The sequence below is a fragment of the Melopsittacus undulatus genome, chromosome 3 (assembly GCF_012275295.1).
Source record: "Melopsittacus undulatus isolate bMelUnd1 chromosome 3, bMelUnd1.mat.Z, whole genome shotgun sequence".
Lineage (NCBI taxonomy): Eukaryota > Metazoa > Chordata > Aves > Psittaciformes > Psittaculidae > Melopsittacus > Melopsittacus undulatus.
The window spans coordinates 9,114,295-9,129,294 of NC_047529.1; the positions used below are offsets into that span (position 1 = coordinate 9,114,295).

A 15,000-nucleotide genomic window follows, 5' to 3' on the forward strand; every position below is an offset into this window, starting at 1 on the left:
CCGCTGTGCGCCGGAGGAGGCCCCGCCTACTTATCGCTCTCCGCGCTCTCAGAGGTAAGAGCGGCTCTTTCCGCTGCCCCCACCCGCGCGTGGGGTTGCGTGGGCACCCCCCCCCCCCGCCACTCCCCAGGGTGGGCCTGCCCGCCCCCCCCCCGCCACTCCCCAAAGTGGGCCTGCCCGCTCTCCCCCCACCCCACCGCCGGGTGGTTCGGCTTGGGGCCCGGGGTAATGGCGGCGCAGGGAGTGAAGGCCTACGTTGGGGAAGGGGCTGTTCGCAGTCCGTCCTGTGGCTTGAGGGGCGTTTCAGAGGCGTTTGGAGAGCGGGGAGTGCCCTGTCGGGAGGCATGGCCTGTGGTGGCTGTTGGCGGGTGGGTTATCCCCGCTCTGAGTTCCTCAGAGCAGCCTTCCAGTATCTGAAGGGGGTCTACAGGGATGCTGGGGAGGGACTGTTCATTAGGGACTGTAGTGACAGGACAAGGGGTAACGGGTTGAAACTTACACAGCAGAGGTTTAGACTGGATATAAGAAAGAAATTCTTTAAGGGTGGTGAGGCACTGGAATGGGTTGCCCAGGGAGGTAGTGAATGCTCCATCCCTGGCAGTGTTCAAGGCCAGGTTGGATGAAGCCTTGGGTGATATGGTTTGTGTGAGGTGACCCTGCCCATGGCAGGGGGGTTGGAACTGGATGATCTTAAGGCCCTTTCCAACCCTAACTATTCTATGATTCAGTCTGTTGAGAGCCACGGAAGTGAGGGAGGGGAACACGGTTCGTGTCGGACCACGGCAACCGAATGCATTCGGGGAGTTGGGCCAGGTGCTAAAATCCATTATGTCGTGGCCCTGAAGGATCAGTGAGGTGCCTCATCTTTCACAGAAAAGGGGGGGTTTGGTTATAAACTGTTGAGAAGGCCTCGGTTTGCACACATACCTATTTCACCTTCAGAGCATGTGATCAAGGAACCCATGTGTGACCTAAGAGCTGAGTCAGGCTTCCAGGGGAGACCTAAGTCAATGTGACACAGCCCAAGTTGTTCTCTTTTCACTGTCCCAAACACGTGGATGATCCTCTGTGCCTTCCCAGAACTGAGAGTCAAGTTGTATGCTGTACTAATTTTGCTAGTGAGCATAAAATCAATTTAACACATCACTTATTTAGTTATCCATAAAAACGAGATAAAGGCTTTGCAGCTGGGGTCATGGTTTGAGGATGGTTGTACTTAGGCTGTACCATAGGCAGTAAGTGGTTAGGTTCCCATTAAAGCTCATTAAAACAGTGTTGCATCTTGAGCACAGCAAGAGCTTAGAAATTATAAGAAGAGTGTGCTTTTCAAAGAGAAGATAGAGTTTGTACATATAGGCTGTAATTAAAATGGTTAGTATTTTTCCCCTTAATTGAAAGGCAGGTGATGCTTTAGGTTCTTAAGCTCAAGTGTTCTGTGAAAAGGTAGATCTCATTATGGTTCTCTTACATTGCTGCAAAGGCAAAGATGTCCCCTTCCGTAGTCTTTGTTCACAGCTGACTGCAAGCTCAGCTGCTAGCAACTTAAAAGGGACTTTCACTTCCAAATTAAACTTTAGGTTATGCTAATTTATAGACTTAATTTCTGAAGCAATAATTGAAAGACTTGATTGTAAAATAAATCAAAATTGAGGGGTGTCTGGCACATTTCTTGATTTTAAAATATAAAGGAACACTGCCAATCTAAAATACTTGGATAATCCTAATCCTGGTGGGGTGTGACCCTTGCCAAAGAAATCAGAAAGCACTTAACACAAGGCCGTACCCCAGAATGTGAGAAACCTGGAAGAGATTGAGAAATCTTAGGCTTCCTATCAGAAATGTTGTGCAGGAGTCACACAAACCTTTTTGCTGAGTGTGTTTCTTTACAAAGTGGTTTAAGATTTTTAAAATAAATTCTTCATGGGTGTAATTGGTTTGCTTTTCATATGAGCTGCCTGCATTTAGTAAAGATTATTTGCTTGGAATGACAGCAGTAGAAAATGGTAAGATATATATGCAGTGGTGAACTGAGCAGAACATCAGTGTCTTTAAATAAACAGTGCACTGGGATGGTACTGGTCACCACAGCTCCAGGCATGTGTACAGAACTAAGTTGGAAAAGGAAGCACAGAAAAGAAGAAAGGGGTGACTGAGTGACATTTAGTTACCTCTTCCCACAGGCAGTGCTCCCCATGCCTGCTGTTCTGCATAAACTCAGTTTTTCTGTGCTGGGAAATTGCTCAGGCTCCTTTTCCCAGCTGCCTCTGTTATCCTGGTGCTTTGTTCTCCCTTCTGTGCCAGGCTGTGGTTACTGCCATACCTCTCTTCCTGTGCCAGACCAGGGTGCACTGTTGTTCTCCATCCTACAATGTTTTATTTCATCTCTTTCAATCCCTGTGAAAATGACATGTCCCCAAGTAGTTTTCCCTAGTACTCCCTCACTTCTGTGATTTTGCACATCCTTTTTGTTCATGGATAGTAACTGGTTTCCTATTTTGTTAGGTTACCACCTCTTAAGTTGTCTTTAGGGGACAGGCAGAAGAGATTTTCCCTATTTTTCTCCTGCATCAGTAAGATTGGTGCTTAGAACACAACATCCCACAGTTACTGTTCAACAACAAGAACAAAAAAGGATAAATACACTTCTCATAGCTGTACAGAGTCTTGTTAGCACAGTCAAATAATGAACAGCCAAAAATAGACTGGGGTTGCTAAAAGTAGAGAAAGGTACTGCTGCATCAGGTACAAAGGAGGTTAGCAGCTTAAAAAGATGACAAAATTCCTTGGTTTTAATTCTGGATATTCATGGTGCTGATATGAGTGGAGAGCAGCAGCAGATTTTAGAAGAGGTACATTTAGAAGAGGTACATGGTTTAGAGGACACAGGCGCTGTAGACTGGAGGTGGGTTATTTTGTGTTCCCTGCAAATTTGGTAGGACAGAAGTATTCAGTATTAGTTGCTGTCTTGAACAAAAACCCACTGTGTGTGAACTGTTTTGTGCAAGGAGAGAGTATTTTGCTGTATAAGTTCTGACTAGGTTCAGTGCAACCAAAAGTGTGTGTTTCAAAGACCAGTTTAGATGTACAAATATAAAATCACTTTAAAGCCCGAGTCTTGAACTAAGCTTTGGTGGCATAGACTGAGTGTGCGAGCTTTTATGAAGATTTCTCCCTAAGAAGTGTTCTGGACATACCTGAAGAAAGCTAGTTTTATCATTGTACTTACTGATGAGTGTACTGACAGGCTGGAGCTGAGCAAGAGCCAGGGGATACTGGACTTGTCAGAAGAGGAAGTGGCTGTCATCAAGTTGTGGAGTCTAGGACAGCTGAATACAGAGAATAAAAATGTTTTACGAATCATGCAGACTGAGTTGAAGGTTTACATGAAAGCTGGTTTGTGTGGATATTGATGGGGCTGTAGTGAATCTGGGTGGTTTAAGCCAAGCTGAGATACCTGTTTTCTCACGATACCCACCATGGGCTGAAGTGTAAGTCAGGCTGAAGTGTAAGTGAGCCTGAAAAATAGTTTCCCCTCCCTTTAAATTTTAATCTTAGAATCATAAAATCAGCTAGGTTGGAAAAGACCTTTAAGGATCACCAAGTCCGACCTTACCCCAGGACTTGCCAAGTCCACCACTAAACCATGTCACTAAGGCTCTCTTTTTCTATCAGAATATCAGAATAACTTTGTAAATCCTTTGAGGCTCAAAAGGCATGATCTCGGTGGCATCAGCAGGAGCCTGATGGCTATGAGCTGTGCACGCTGAGATGCTGATGAGCAGAGCTTTGAAAACTGGGTTATAAATGATTGCTCAGCTGTTGCACATTTGTAATACAGTGCAAATTTGGGTGACTACTGTGGCTTAAGTTGCGATATTTTTAAGGGGATCAAGATAAGCCTGTTGGTGCATACTTGGTATTTCATGGTATGCTTAATTACTTTTGCTACGGAAATCTTTCTTGCAGACAAGGTTGTGAGTTGCAAGCATGCTCTTACTAATTGTAGTAGCTTTGCTCTCCAGCTGCCCCAAGCTGACTTGAGAAGCATTACTAGCAAAACAGATCTGTGGATGCAGAGATGACTAGTGGGCAGCTAATTATTTATTAAGCAGCAATAATGCTGAGGAGCATCTGTCACAGAGTAGAGCCTATTATATTTAAACCTTTGCAAACATGGAATAAAGTGGATTTCTCTGCCCAAAAGAGGTTTGTCATCAAATAATTTAGTCACGATTGCTGGTAGAATTAAGATGCCTGTTGCTCTGTTGTCCTGTAGCCACAGCAGTGAACTAAAGGGTTAGAGCAAGGAATCTCTGCTGTGCTTACACATCAGCTACATTCACTACAGGTTGTGAGTCAGAGCTCAGGAGAGGGAGGACAGCGTCAATTTTCAGTAGCTGACAGAGATGGTTTGTCACGCTGATGTTGTTAGTGCATTTGTTTTGAATTTGAGAGTGTTTTTATATGCTCCAACCAAAAGGGTTTGTGTTTGCTTTGGTTTTCTCTGTATAATCTGTAAAATATGCATGAAAAGGAACGTCTAATCTGAGTTTTGCTAGATGAATTATATGAAAAAAATATGAGCTCAGTGTAAAGACAAAGACTTCTACTGCTTAAGTAGATAAGAATTAATGTGAAGTGTGAAGCAAGTTGCAATATTAAGCAGAATGAAGGATGCCAAATTACTTTTTCTCCTGTTTGCATGTACAAAATATTTAGAATACGCTGTATTTATCCTGAACTTGCAGTTTTAATTCCAGTTGAAAGCCATGTGTATAATATTAACACTGAGCACTTTTAAATGATGTCTTCTGGGCTTTCCTGTTGCCTTGTTGATATATGTATGTGGCTTCCATTACTTTCACCATGCATCTTCAGCAAAATCTCTCATAGGGGTACCCAGGGCCTAATTAGAGTTTATATCTTTCAGCGTGACAGACACAGCTTTGCTGTGGGGGTGGGCAGGAAAGGAGGTTTGGTTTTGCTTTTTAAGCCAGCTGGCAATTACTTTCTAAGGCTTGTGTTAAAACACCAGATGTATTCAAAAATAATTCATAAAAGTCACCTGCAAATTGTCTGCAGTTTCCCTTTTTCCTTTTCTTACCTTCATATGCCAGTCATGGGTGTGAAAGGAGTTTGCAGAGTTCTCTTCATTCTCCTGAAGATAAATGTGAAGATGGAGGATTTTGCTAGTTGTATTGTGCATAATCATCTGCATTTTGTTTGGTTTTATTTAAACGTCCTCTATACAGCATTTAACTCACTTGGATCTTACATCAAATGCCAGATTAGCGAATGGCAAACAGCTTCTGATTTGTCACTTGTTTAGACTTTCTACAGTCTGCGGAAGATAATGTATTTTCTCTTGCTTTCTCTTTTTCGTATTTGTGTATTTTCTGTGCTTTGTAATGTCTGATATTTCCCACCCCTCTTTGCAGGTTGAGTGTGTTACTTGCTGTAGTTTATACTATATTGACTGGAGGGGAAACAAGGTGTTCCTTGCTTTCTAAGTAGAAGTTTACATAAACGTAGTTATGTTTCTGAATGAACAAGAATTTATTCAGAAACTGTCAGAAATTTTGGGATGTTCAGATGTGGAAACTCGTGACAGTTTTTGATCAGACTTAAATAAGATGAATAAATTTTCCCATTAAAATTGTTTACATTTGTGATTTAAAGTCCTTTTCTTCATCAAAGATACTTCTCTTTTATACTGTTTTCCCAAAAACTACATGGCAGTTTTTGTGGTTGGGGTTAACAGGGATAATTGTTTCTGGTAGATTGATGTTATGAAGTCATACCACATTTTTCATCACTATTTGTTTGCCTTGGTGTCCTTAATCAAAGTGAGCCTTTTCTGTTTTATGTTTATGGGTTGTGAACTTTCCTTTGCAGTCTCAAAATTACAGATCTTAGAAAGTATTATCATTGTGCACACCACCACGTGTTCTGCATTGTTATTACTTGATAATGAAAATGCTGTCTTATCCTTATTTCCTTTAGCTTTCCCCATTATTCACATGCTTACCCAGCAAGCATTTTTGTAACTTCTCTGAATATTCTTCTGAATATTTGTTCTGTCTTTAATTTTTTAAGTGGGGTCTCCTTGCCAAACAAAATTGGTTGAAAGCAAATTCATCAGAGAAATCCTGTGTGTTAAACATCGACTTCAGGAACTGAATTAAATTTCTGCTTGTTCAAAATATATGAACACTTGCAAAACTTTGAGGAAAAACTTGTTTGTGACTTAATAACCAAGACAGAACTATTGAGGGCAGTACAGCCTTTACGTGTGTTTAGAGAATTACTGATGTGGTCTTAGTTCCTCCCATCCTTGGCTTTGTCATTCTGCAGGTGGACTGTGCAGTCTTGTGTGTTGATTTTGGCAGGCACAGTTTTGTAGAGTTTCCGGTGTACACGTCTCCTAATGTAGTGTAAGTTTGCTCTTGCTGATTTAATGTTATCAAAACTATTTTAGGCTGTTGACTGCTGCCTTATTGTTGGCATGCGCCAACACTGTAACATATCCTGCTTGGAGATTAGTAATGCTGAAACAACAGTCTAATGAAAAGAGAGAGGTCCCTACGCAGCAGGAGTAGGAACTTGCTAGTTCCTGTTGAAATGAAAACACAAGTTCAACAAATTCTTCCCCCTCCTTGGGAAGAAAGAGCTGATTTATCAATGAAGGGCACTGTACACAGGCTAATGGGCAGCTTTGTTCCATTGAAGGCTGATGTTCCATTGAAGGGTTTTTTTTCCCCCTTTCCTTGCCAATTGACAGTGTCAAGTAAATACTTCATGACACAACAATCATAGCAAAATATATTTTGGACTGTATCTGTTACTGTTCCTTCTATCTTCCTATTCTTTCTCTGCCTCATTCTTTAGGTCTAGCTTGGGATACTGGAAAGACTATAATATATTTCTAGTGACTGTTTATCCTTGCAACTGCTGTAAAATAGGTCAAGTTAGTTTTGATTGATAACACATTGCTGCTAAAGGTTTTTGTTCTTGTTTTTAATATTCCTGCTGCAGTTGCTGGTGTTGATTCTCTGATAAAGGGAGAGAGAAAAGTTGGAATTTATCACTGTGTTCATGCCTGTCCCTCAAATTAAGACCATAGTAGATTAAGTATTGCAGTGATAGGAAACTGTAGAGGACTGGACTGGATTGCACCTCTCTCCCTGTATGTGCGAGTATAGTAAATGTGTATTGACAGACACCTTCTAACCAAGCTTAACTTAATATTAACACCAGGGAAAATCTAGTTTCTTCTGTTGCTTTGAATTATTTTTTATGTTGTGTTCTATGACTAAAATTTAACAACATTGTTTCCACACTTGAATCAACCTAAGAAGGGCTGATTATATCTTATTTAGGACAGAATGCAACATGAACAATACTATCATAAATGACAGAAATAATTGTATTGCCTTTTTGCCTTTTTGTGGGTAGCATTTTGTATGTCCAGCTCAGCTTTCTTGCTTGGATCCTTTCCAGCTGACTGAAGCAGTATTTACATGTGTGAGTTCCATGCTGGGGTAGTGAGGGACCTTCAAAATGTCATGGTTAGCATTATCATTTTGTACTTGATCTGAAAAACACCTCTGACCAGGATGAAAAGTCGTGCAGCTGAGTGGGATTATAATTTTTAACTATGCAAACAGCAACAGTGAAACTGGCCTTGTTAACTGGCTGATCTTATTTCTGGAATCACGCTGCTGTGATTAAAACTGGAGTTGCAGAAAAGCTTGAGTAGTTTCACATTGGTTTTCCTCCCAATATTCTTCCTGTTTGACCTCTAGGAGACAACATAAATAAAAAGAAACCTCTTTCACGCATACCATGCTCTTGCCAGGAAAAGAGAATGATCAAGTCATTATCTAGAACAAACTCCAGTGATGCGACAGTTGTTTGCTCTTTCTTTGGTGTTTGCACTGAGTGTGTGGCTTGGTGTTCATAATTGAAGTGCAAGGTCTCCAACTTAATTCCCCCTGTACTCAATGGCAGGGTAGTGGGATTACACTGAAGCTAAATAGGAAGGACTGCAGTGATCCAGGTGCTCCCACTGTCCTGATATAGCTCACCAATGGGCATGAAAATTATGCTCTCTTTTCTGACAACATTTGCAAAGTTGTTGCTCAGTCAGTAGAAGTTGTAGGAAATAATATATAAGTAGCATTGACTCCTCATGATATGGGATTTATGATTTGAGAGGAATTCAATGTATCAGTTAAGCCAGCAGCCAGATGGCTTGGCAGTAGCCATAACACGTTACCATAAATGCTGGGATCAAAAAGGCGTGCTTTGGGATTTTTCACCTCTTTGCTTATCTTACAGTTGCTGTGCATAGATGACTCTACAAGATTTCCAGAGTATTCTGAAATCTCCAAATCAACTCATCTTTGTTACCAATAGAGTTAAATTGCAGATTATAATACCCCATCGAGAATTAAGAAAACTGGATGCAGTTTCACAGGAAGAGTTTCTTGGACCAACTCCTAAATTTAGCACTGGAAGATGTTAACTGACCTTGACATAAGTGGTGCTGCATAACCGCTTTAAAGCTGAAGTAATGTCTGTTCCTAAGACAGGCTGAAGCCGTATCTCTGTTGGTTTTGTCTTTGTTTAGTGTTCCTGCCTGTTGCTTGCTATAGCTCTTTATATACTGTGATTTATAGAATGCTTCTTTTAAACAAGCAAATAATTTCTTTTATCACAGACCATAAAAGCTTAATACTGGTTTGGGACTATTACAAGAGTAGATAATACAGTCATGTCATTTGTAATACTCCTTCATGCCATTTCGCACAGCATTTAGGCGATACCCATGAAATTATAGGACCTTTAACTGTGTCACTATTGACATTACCTGCTAGAACTCTTCAGAAGTATGCATTTCTTACAATGTTTAATGAATGTATAATAATTTTTTGTATTGTAAAACACAGTCTTTTGACTCCACAGAGACTTAGAGAAAAGGATTATTAGTTTTGTTTCCTCCTTCCAGATGGAAGCATCAGATCATACCAATCCAGAAGAATACCCCACTGAAATTCATGATTATCTGGCAACATTTGAACAATCTCTTGGTTCTGTAGAAGAGATGCTGAAAGCAATGATGTTGGTTTCTAGGAGTGACCTCCAAAAGGTAGGTAATGTTGCTTTTGACAACCTTTTTGTTACTAATACAAGAATATCTGGGAACCCCAACTGAAATATAAAGGGTCTGTTAGGCCTGGCCACTGCACATATAAATATGACACTTTCTATGCTTGATACCCAGTATTTGAAAATCTTACATTTCTAAGATACCCAGATGATCTTACAAACTAAACAGTGAAATACATGCTTTTCCAAGCTGAAAACTGATGATTTTACCAGCGAGTCATTTAAATAGAGGACATTTTAGCTTATTCCTGACCTTCCTTAAAGTGCATGCTGAGTGCTCTTTCATAATGGAGAGGTTATTCACACTTTTTTTTCTGAGATGTTTTCACAACAGACTTAATGGAACTTTGTATATGCAGTAGGATATAAAGGTGAATTGACAGCAGTGAGAATTGATCTGATTCTAGAAGTCTAGACTTGCAGAACCTGGTGCTTAAAAAAAACCCAGCTGTCTCCTGTAGCTGTGTTATAAGCCTGAGTCTGTAAAATGTGGTTTTTGCTCAGGGCATAAAGGCAGAGCAAGGTACAGACCGAAGACTTCATACAAGCTTCTCTACCTTTTAACATTTAAAGCCTAATATGTAATTTCTTTCTCTAGGGCAAGAAAAAGCTAGCACATGAGTGAACTTCTTTATCCTCTGAGGATTTCTAACACAAATAAATCATGGAGAAAACAGTCTTGACAACACTGATCTTTTGACAGTATCCATGTTAGAAGTAGTGAGCCGTACAATGATGTTATCAGAGGTTCTGGAAATCCTATAGGACTAAAATAATAAATTGATTTTGACAGTCAAGGAAAAAAACCCTCATTACCTTTATTCTTCCTTTGCTTTACAGCCCTAAGTATTCCAGCATGCATTGAACACACAGTCTATCATGTATAGTGTTAATGTTCATTGACTGTAGCATAGCATATTCACATCTGGGCTTCAGCAATCTTAAGACTTCTTTTTCCCTTCATAGAATAGAATCATAGAATAGTTAGGGTTTGAAAGGACCTTAAGATCATCCAGTTCCAACCCCCCTGCCATGGGCAGGGACACCTCCCACTAAACCATGTCACCCAAGGCTTTGTCCAGCCTGGCCTTGAACACTGCCAGGGATGGAGCATTCACAACCTCCCTGGACAACCCATTCCAGTGCCTCACCACCCTAAACAGTAAAGAATTTCTTCCTTATACCAAATCTAAACTTCCCTTGTTTAAGTTTTAACCTGTTACCCCTTGTCCTATCACTACAGTCCTTAATGAGCAGTCCATCCCCAGCATCCCTATAGCCCCCCTTCAGATACTGGAAGGCTGCTATGAGGTCTCCATGCAGCCTTCTCTTCTCCAGGCTGAACAGCCCCAACTTTCTCTTCCACTGATAGCAATAATTACTTTGAGTTAAGCTTCTATGGACAAACAGGAACTTCTTTCTGACTATGGGAATAGTAGTCTAACAGCTACGTGCCAACAGATATTTGTGCTTTTGGCCACTTGGGACTGTGGCATCAGACTGGGAAAATTACTTAAGTACTTGGGAGAGAATGATTCTGTGATGGCACAGAAATAGGTATAACGTGGTCTTAGTGAACTTGTGGTGCAAAAATATCCTCCTTCAGTGTGTATTTCTTTTATGAATACATTCAGAATTATAAAATGTGCAAATGTGTTGTTTTGGGTTTTGTTTTTTTTTTTTTTTTGCATTCTAGTTAGAGCCTCTGGAGCAAGCAAAGCTGGATTTGGTTTCAGTGTACGCGTTAAATTCATTGTTCTGGGGTAAGTATGTGGTAGGAGGAAAAAAGTACTATTTATGATGCTATTTGAACACCTTTTAGACAGCTGCAAACATTAAATAATCATATTTCATAGGAGAATAATTAGAAACCAGTAATTACCCCAAGGATCCAAATTATTGCCATTTGTAGAGTAAATGATGTTGAAACTCCAAATCAAAAATAGGAATTTACAGAAGCTGACTTTGTACCTGCCTGAAGATGTTTGTTTTCTTCATAGCAACATTAACTATGTTAGATTTTTTTTAATTTAGCTGCAATATTGATGATAATCGTTTGTCAGATACTTTACACCATTAACTCTAATTGTTACTAATGTGTTTATGTGGAAATTAGTTTTCCTGTGTGACTGATTCATAGGGTCCTCAGTCATGACAGCCTTCAGATTTAAAAACTTCATGTTTTTTATCTTGTAGTATACTTGACTATCCAGGGAGTCAATCCAAAGGAACATTCAGTGAAACAAGAACTGGTAAGATTCTCACACTGCAAGCACTGCAATTTCTTACTTGCCCAGGACACTTAATTCATATAAAAGTAAAAAAAATATTTGTATCGATGGTTAAAATTGATGTTGCCATAATAGCATGCATATGCTACATAGTGTTATATAACTGTTCATGTGCCCTGCTGTGCTCTCTAAATTAAGAAAGTCATATTTTTAGTTCCAAATGGCACTGTTTAAAGCAAAGTTGTAGAGTCTGCTGAAATTAGAACAAGAAGATAAATGATGTCATCTTTTCTTTTCTCCACCTTTCTTTGAGAATTGGATTCTGAAGAGAGCAGCTTTTCACTTGTAAATGCTAAATGGAAAAATGTTACATGTCTGATAATAATTTATAACTTCCAGTATGGCATTTTTTTCTTATAAATACTTGGAATCATGTTAATCTCTGAGGCTGTCTTTTCTTACTTTTGTATGACTCTGAAAGTGTAGTGTGGTTGATTTACTAGCGAAGACGGGAAAGAGTCCCCCCCCTCTTTCCAAGTCTTCCATTAATTCATTTTCTCAGCAGTAAAGAATTCAGTTCAGCAACAAAGCTAAAAGCTTTTTTGGCACCAGTTGTATGTGTATTGTCCAGTAATTCTGCATTAGTGACATATTTACAACCTACAATAAATCTCTTAGGTTTGTCTTTATATTCCATTTAGATGCATGACTACAGTATAGAAGGCCGCTATCTTGAAAATTCTGCTGACTTAAAAATATCAGATCATTTAGCCTGAAGAAAAAATAGAAATCAAAACTTACAACTCCTTATTTTAATTCCTGTATGAATAAAACTACTAAATCTGGGCAATTGTAAAATACTTAGCTTAAATATAATCCTTGCCTAGGCAGTGGAACAGAAGATGGGACTGAAACTTGCAGAAAGTTCCTCATGTATTATATAGTGTCTGAATATGTGTTAATTTAGTGATACTAAAAATAAATTCTATCTATTTTGCCGTGGATATTTTATGCTGGTATTTTACTTCACAGTTACCAGTCATTTTAAGTCTGAAGAATGAGTGAATTACCACAGCCTAGATTCTTATCCAGTTGTTTTTTCCTTTTACAAGTATCAAGGTGAATGAATGCATGTTCCTTCCTTCCAAGAGCATTGTGATGTTCTCATTCATGTGGAAAGGGAGTAAAAAAAAACCACTCTGTGGTCATTGTTTTGTTTTTAGAATTGCTCTCCTCGTGTACATACATGGAATATGCAGACATTAAAACTGTATTAATAAACTCACATTCAAGCTATCAGAGTTAATTTCTTTTGTCACATTGACATTTGTCAGCTCCTTCTTCCCAGGTTGATACATGTAGGTTTGCCATCTGTTCTCATTACTCAGTCACCAGAGAAATATTACAGCTTATCATGATTTCAGACCCTGTAAAGCTCTCCTTTTAAAGCTATGTTTTTGATACAGAAAGAGTGGCCAATTTTTTGACAACACTTGCTTATAATGGTCATTTGAAGAACTGAAAATCAGTTCTGTTCTGTAGGTCATGTCACTTGTTCCAGATTCAAGGAGCTGTCAATGGTTGTGTGAGAAATGTGTGAGCTGCATAGTATCAACATTTATTTAGTTAGCAGTATCCATAAATGTTCTGCTAATGCACATTTATAATTCAGGTATCGGGTAGAGCGATATATATATATATATATATATATGTATGTATGTATGTATACATATGTTACTGTTTGCATTACAGAAACACCTAGAGTTGAAGGCCATACTAAACAAAATACGTAGTCATGAAATATATCAACCAAACTTATGTATTTTACACAGTACTGTAAGCGTCCTCTCTAGTCAGTGAAGAGAAGCAGACACTTAACAGAGGATAATTCCCATGTTAGAGGTTCAGTTATGCAATTCCCTTTACTGACTGCAGAAGTAGATGAGGAAGAGTAGGTACATAAATGAGATTGTAAGCTGGGTGGGTATGCTTAGGTGGGGTGAATCCAAGTCATGCTTTGTTCAAAAAATCCTTAGACACCAAATGACTGTGGGGAGGCTAACATGGCAAGAGAGTATCCGCTTTATGGAATGGCAGTGGAAACAGGTATTATTATTATTATTTATGGTCATAAAAAGAAACTTCTGGTACAGCTGGAAATCCATCAGGCTGCCTTAAATAGGTTCAGTCATAAGCTCCCTAGACCATTTCAGGATCTTAACCACTAGAGTTCGGTGTAGTTGCATATGTAATGCTTGTGACATCTTTGATTTTGAGTTAGATGCTTTGTGGCTTTGCTTGGACATGCTGAGTTTTTGGTTTTGTTTTTTGTTTTTTTTTATTAGACAGTAGTCAGGGAGTATAATTTATATAATGGCATTTCTGTAAGTATGTCAAATCTAAATACTATTTTGCCATCTTTATGTAGGCCAAATTCCAAATTGAGTTCAGTACTTTGTTTTCTAACTTTGCTTGCAGAAACAATTCTCATCTCACTGTCAATTAGATGCAGTCTTCATCTCTGTAGGTCTTCATGTTCCTATGACAGTGGATGTCATGCAGATATTAGTGTAGTAGGTACCTGTGATGGAAATTCTGCTAAAGGAGAAACCTCAAGTTTGCAAGAAGGCATTTGCAAAGAAAAGCCTTGTACATATATTTAAATAATAATTTTTTTCTAGGTATTATAGAATTGTAAAGTGTGGAGAGCTTCTACTCATTGATTTCATTTTCACAGCAATTTTGGGAGAATAGTGTGAAATATACTTTTCCTTTTTTTCTTTCCCCTCCAGGAGAGAGTAAGAACGTACATGAACAGGGTCAAAGAAATAGCAGAAAAGAAAAAGGCATCCAAACTTGATAAAGGAGCTGCTTCTAGATTTGTAAGAAATGCACTCTGGGAACCAAGCCCTGAAAATGAAAAGAAAAACAAAGGACCTGGCAAAGGAAAAAAGAGAAAGATGGACTAAATTTTTGCCTCCCCTTATATAAATTAGAGACGCCTAGGAACTTACCTTGAAATGTGTTGTGCATACTGCATGCACTTTGTGGAGGTGCTGTACAGCAACATCTTGCTTAAGTTATAGGTAAGAATTTTTATAGGATTGTATTTTGTTCAGAACACTTGTCACTCACTTGATCACATTGTATGTGTTATCTAAAAGTGCCATTTGATGCAAGAGAGGTAACATTTCATTATTGAAATGACAATGACCTGGCATAGGCTTGCTGGTAATACATACTAGTGATTTTTTTACTGTTGGATGATTAACACTTTTTTTTACATGTTCTTAATGTGAATATTAAAATATTAAATTGAATATTAAAAAGTCTCAACCAGTGCTATCTAGTCTGTGGTGTTTATGCCATGTTTTCTTTCTCATTACTTCATCACATCATTATGTGAAATGCTGTATTTGAAGTTTTGCAAGGTTTATTCACTCTGTTAAACTGTTCCTTTTTCAGCTTCTGAACTTGAAGGTTGGCCATATTCCTTTACTTCCTGTTGCCTCTGAGAAAACTGAGTTTCAGGGGCCACAAGCAAACAGTTTGTATTCCACTTTAAGCCATGGTGTCTAGTCAGTGAAAAAGAAAAGAT

At 39.0% G+C, this 15,000-nt stretch overlaps 1 protein-coding gene across 3 annotated transcripts; it reads left to right on the forward strand.

Moving 5' to 3' along the window:
* The first annotated feature begins 7 nt into the window (after nt 1-7).
* On the forward strand, nt 8-14,738 carry C1D (C1D nuclear receptor corepressor). 3 transcript variants are annotated; one of them, XM_005147452.3, is made up of 5 exons: nt 8-54; nt 9,011-9,151; nt 10,868-10,934; nt 11,368-11,423; nt 14,195-14,738. In XM_005147452.3, exons 2-5 carry the CDS (start codon nt 9,011-9,013, stop codon nt 14,369-14,371), a joined length of 441 nt encoding a protein of 146 aa, XP_005147509.1. In that variant the 5' UTR covers nt 8-54; the 3' UTR covers nt 14,372-14,738. The 3 variants fall into 3 exon arrangements, with proteins under 3 accessions (XP_005147509.1, XP_030903447.1, XP_030903448.1); XM_031047587.2 differs by lacking the exon at nt 8-54 and adding an exon at nt 6,353-6,434; XM_031047588.2 differs by lacking the exon at nt 8-54 and adding an exon at nt 8,339-8,572.
* Nucleotides 14,739-15,000: the final 262 nt, after the last annotated feature.

Excerpts from the sequence above, each read along its gene's own strand:
- C1D (XM_005147452.3), top strand. The coding sequence starts at position 9,011 with ATGGAAGCATCAGATCATACCAATCCAGAAGAATACCCCACTGAAATT. Across the intron at positions 9,152-10,867 it reads CTAGGAGTGACCTCCAAAAG|TTAGAGCCTCTGGAGCAAGC; the intron begins GTAGGTAATGTT and ends TTTGCATTCTAG. Across the intron at positions 11,424-14,194 it reads ATTCAGTGAAACAAGAACTG|GAGAGAGTAAGAACGTACAT; the intron begins GTAAGATTCTCA and ends TTTCCCCTCCAG.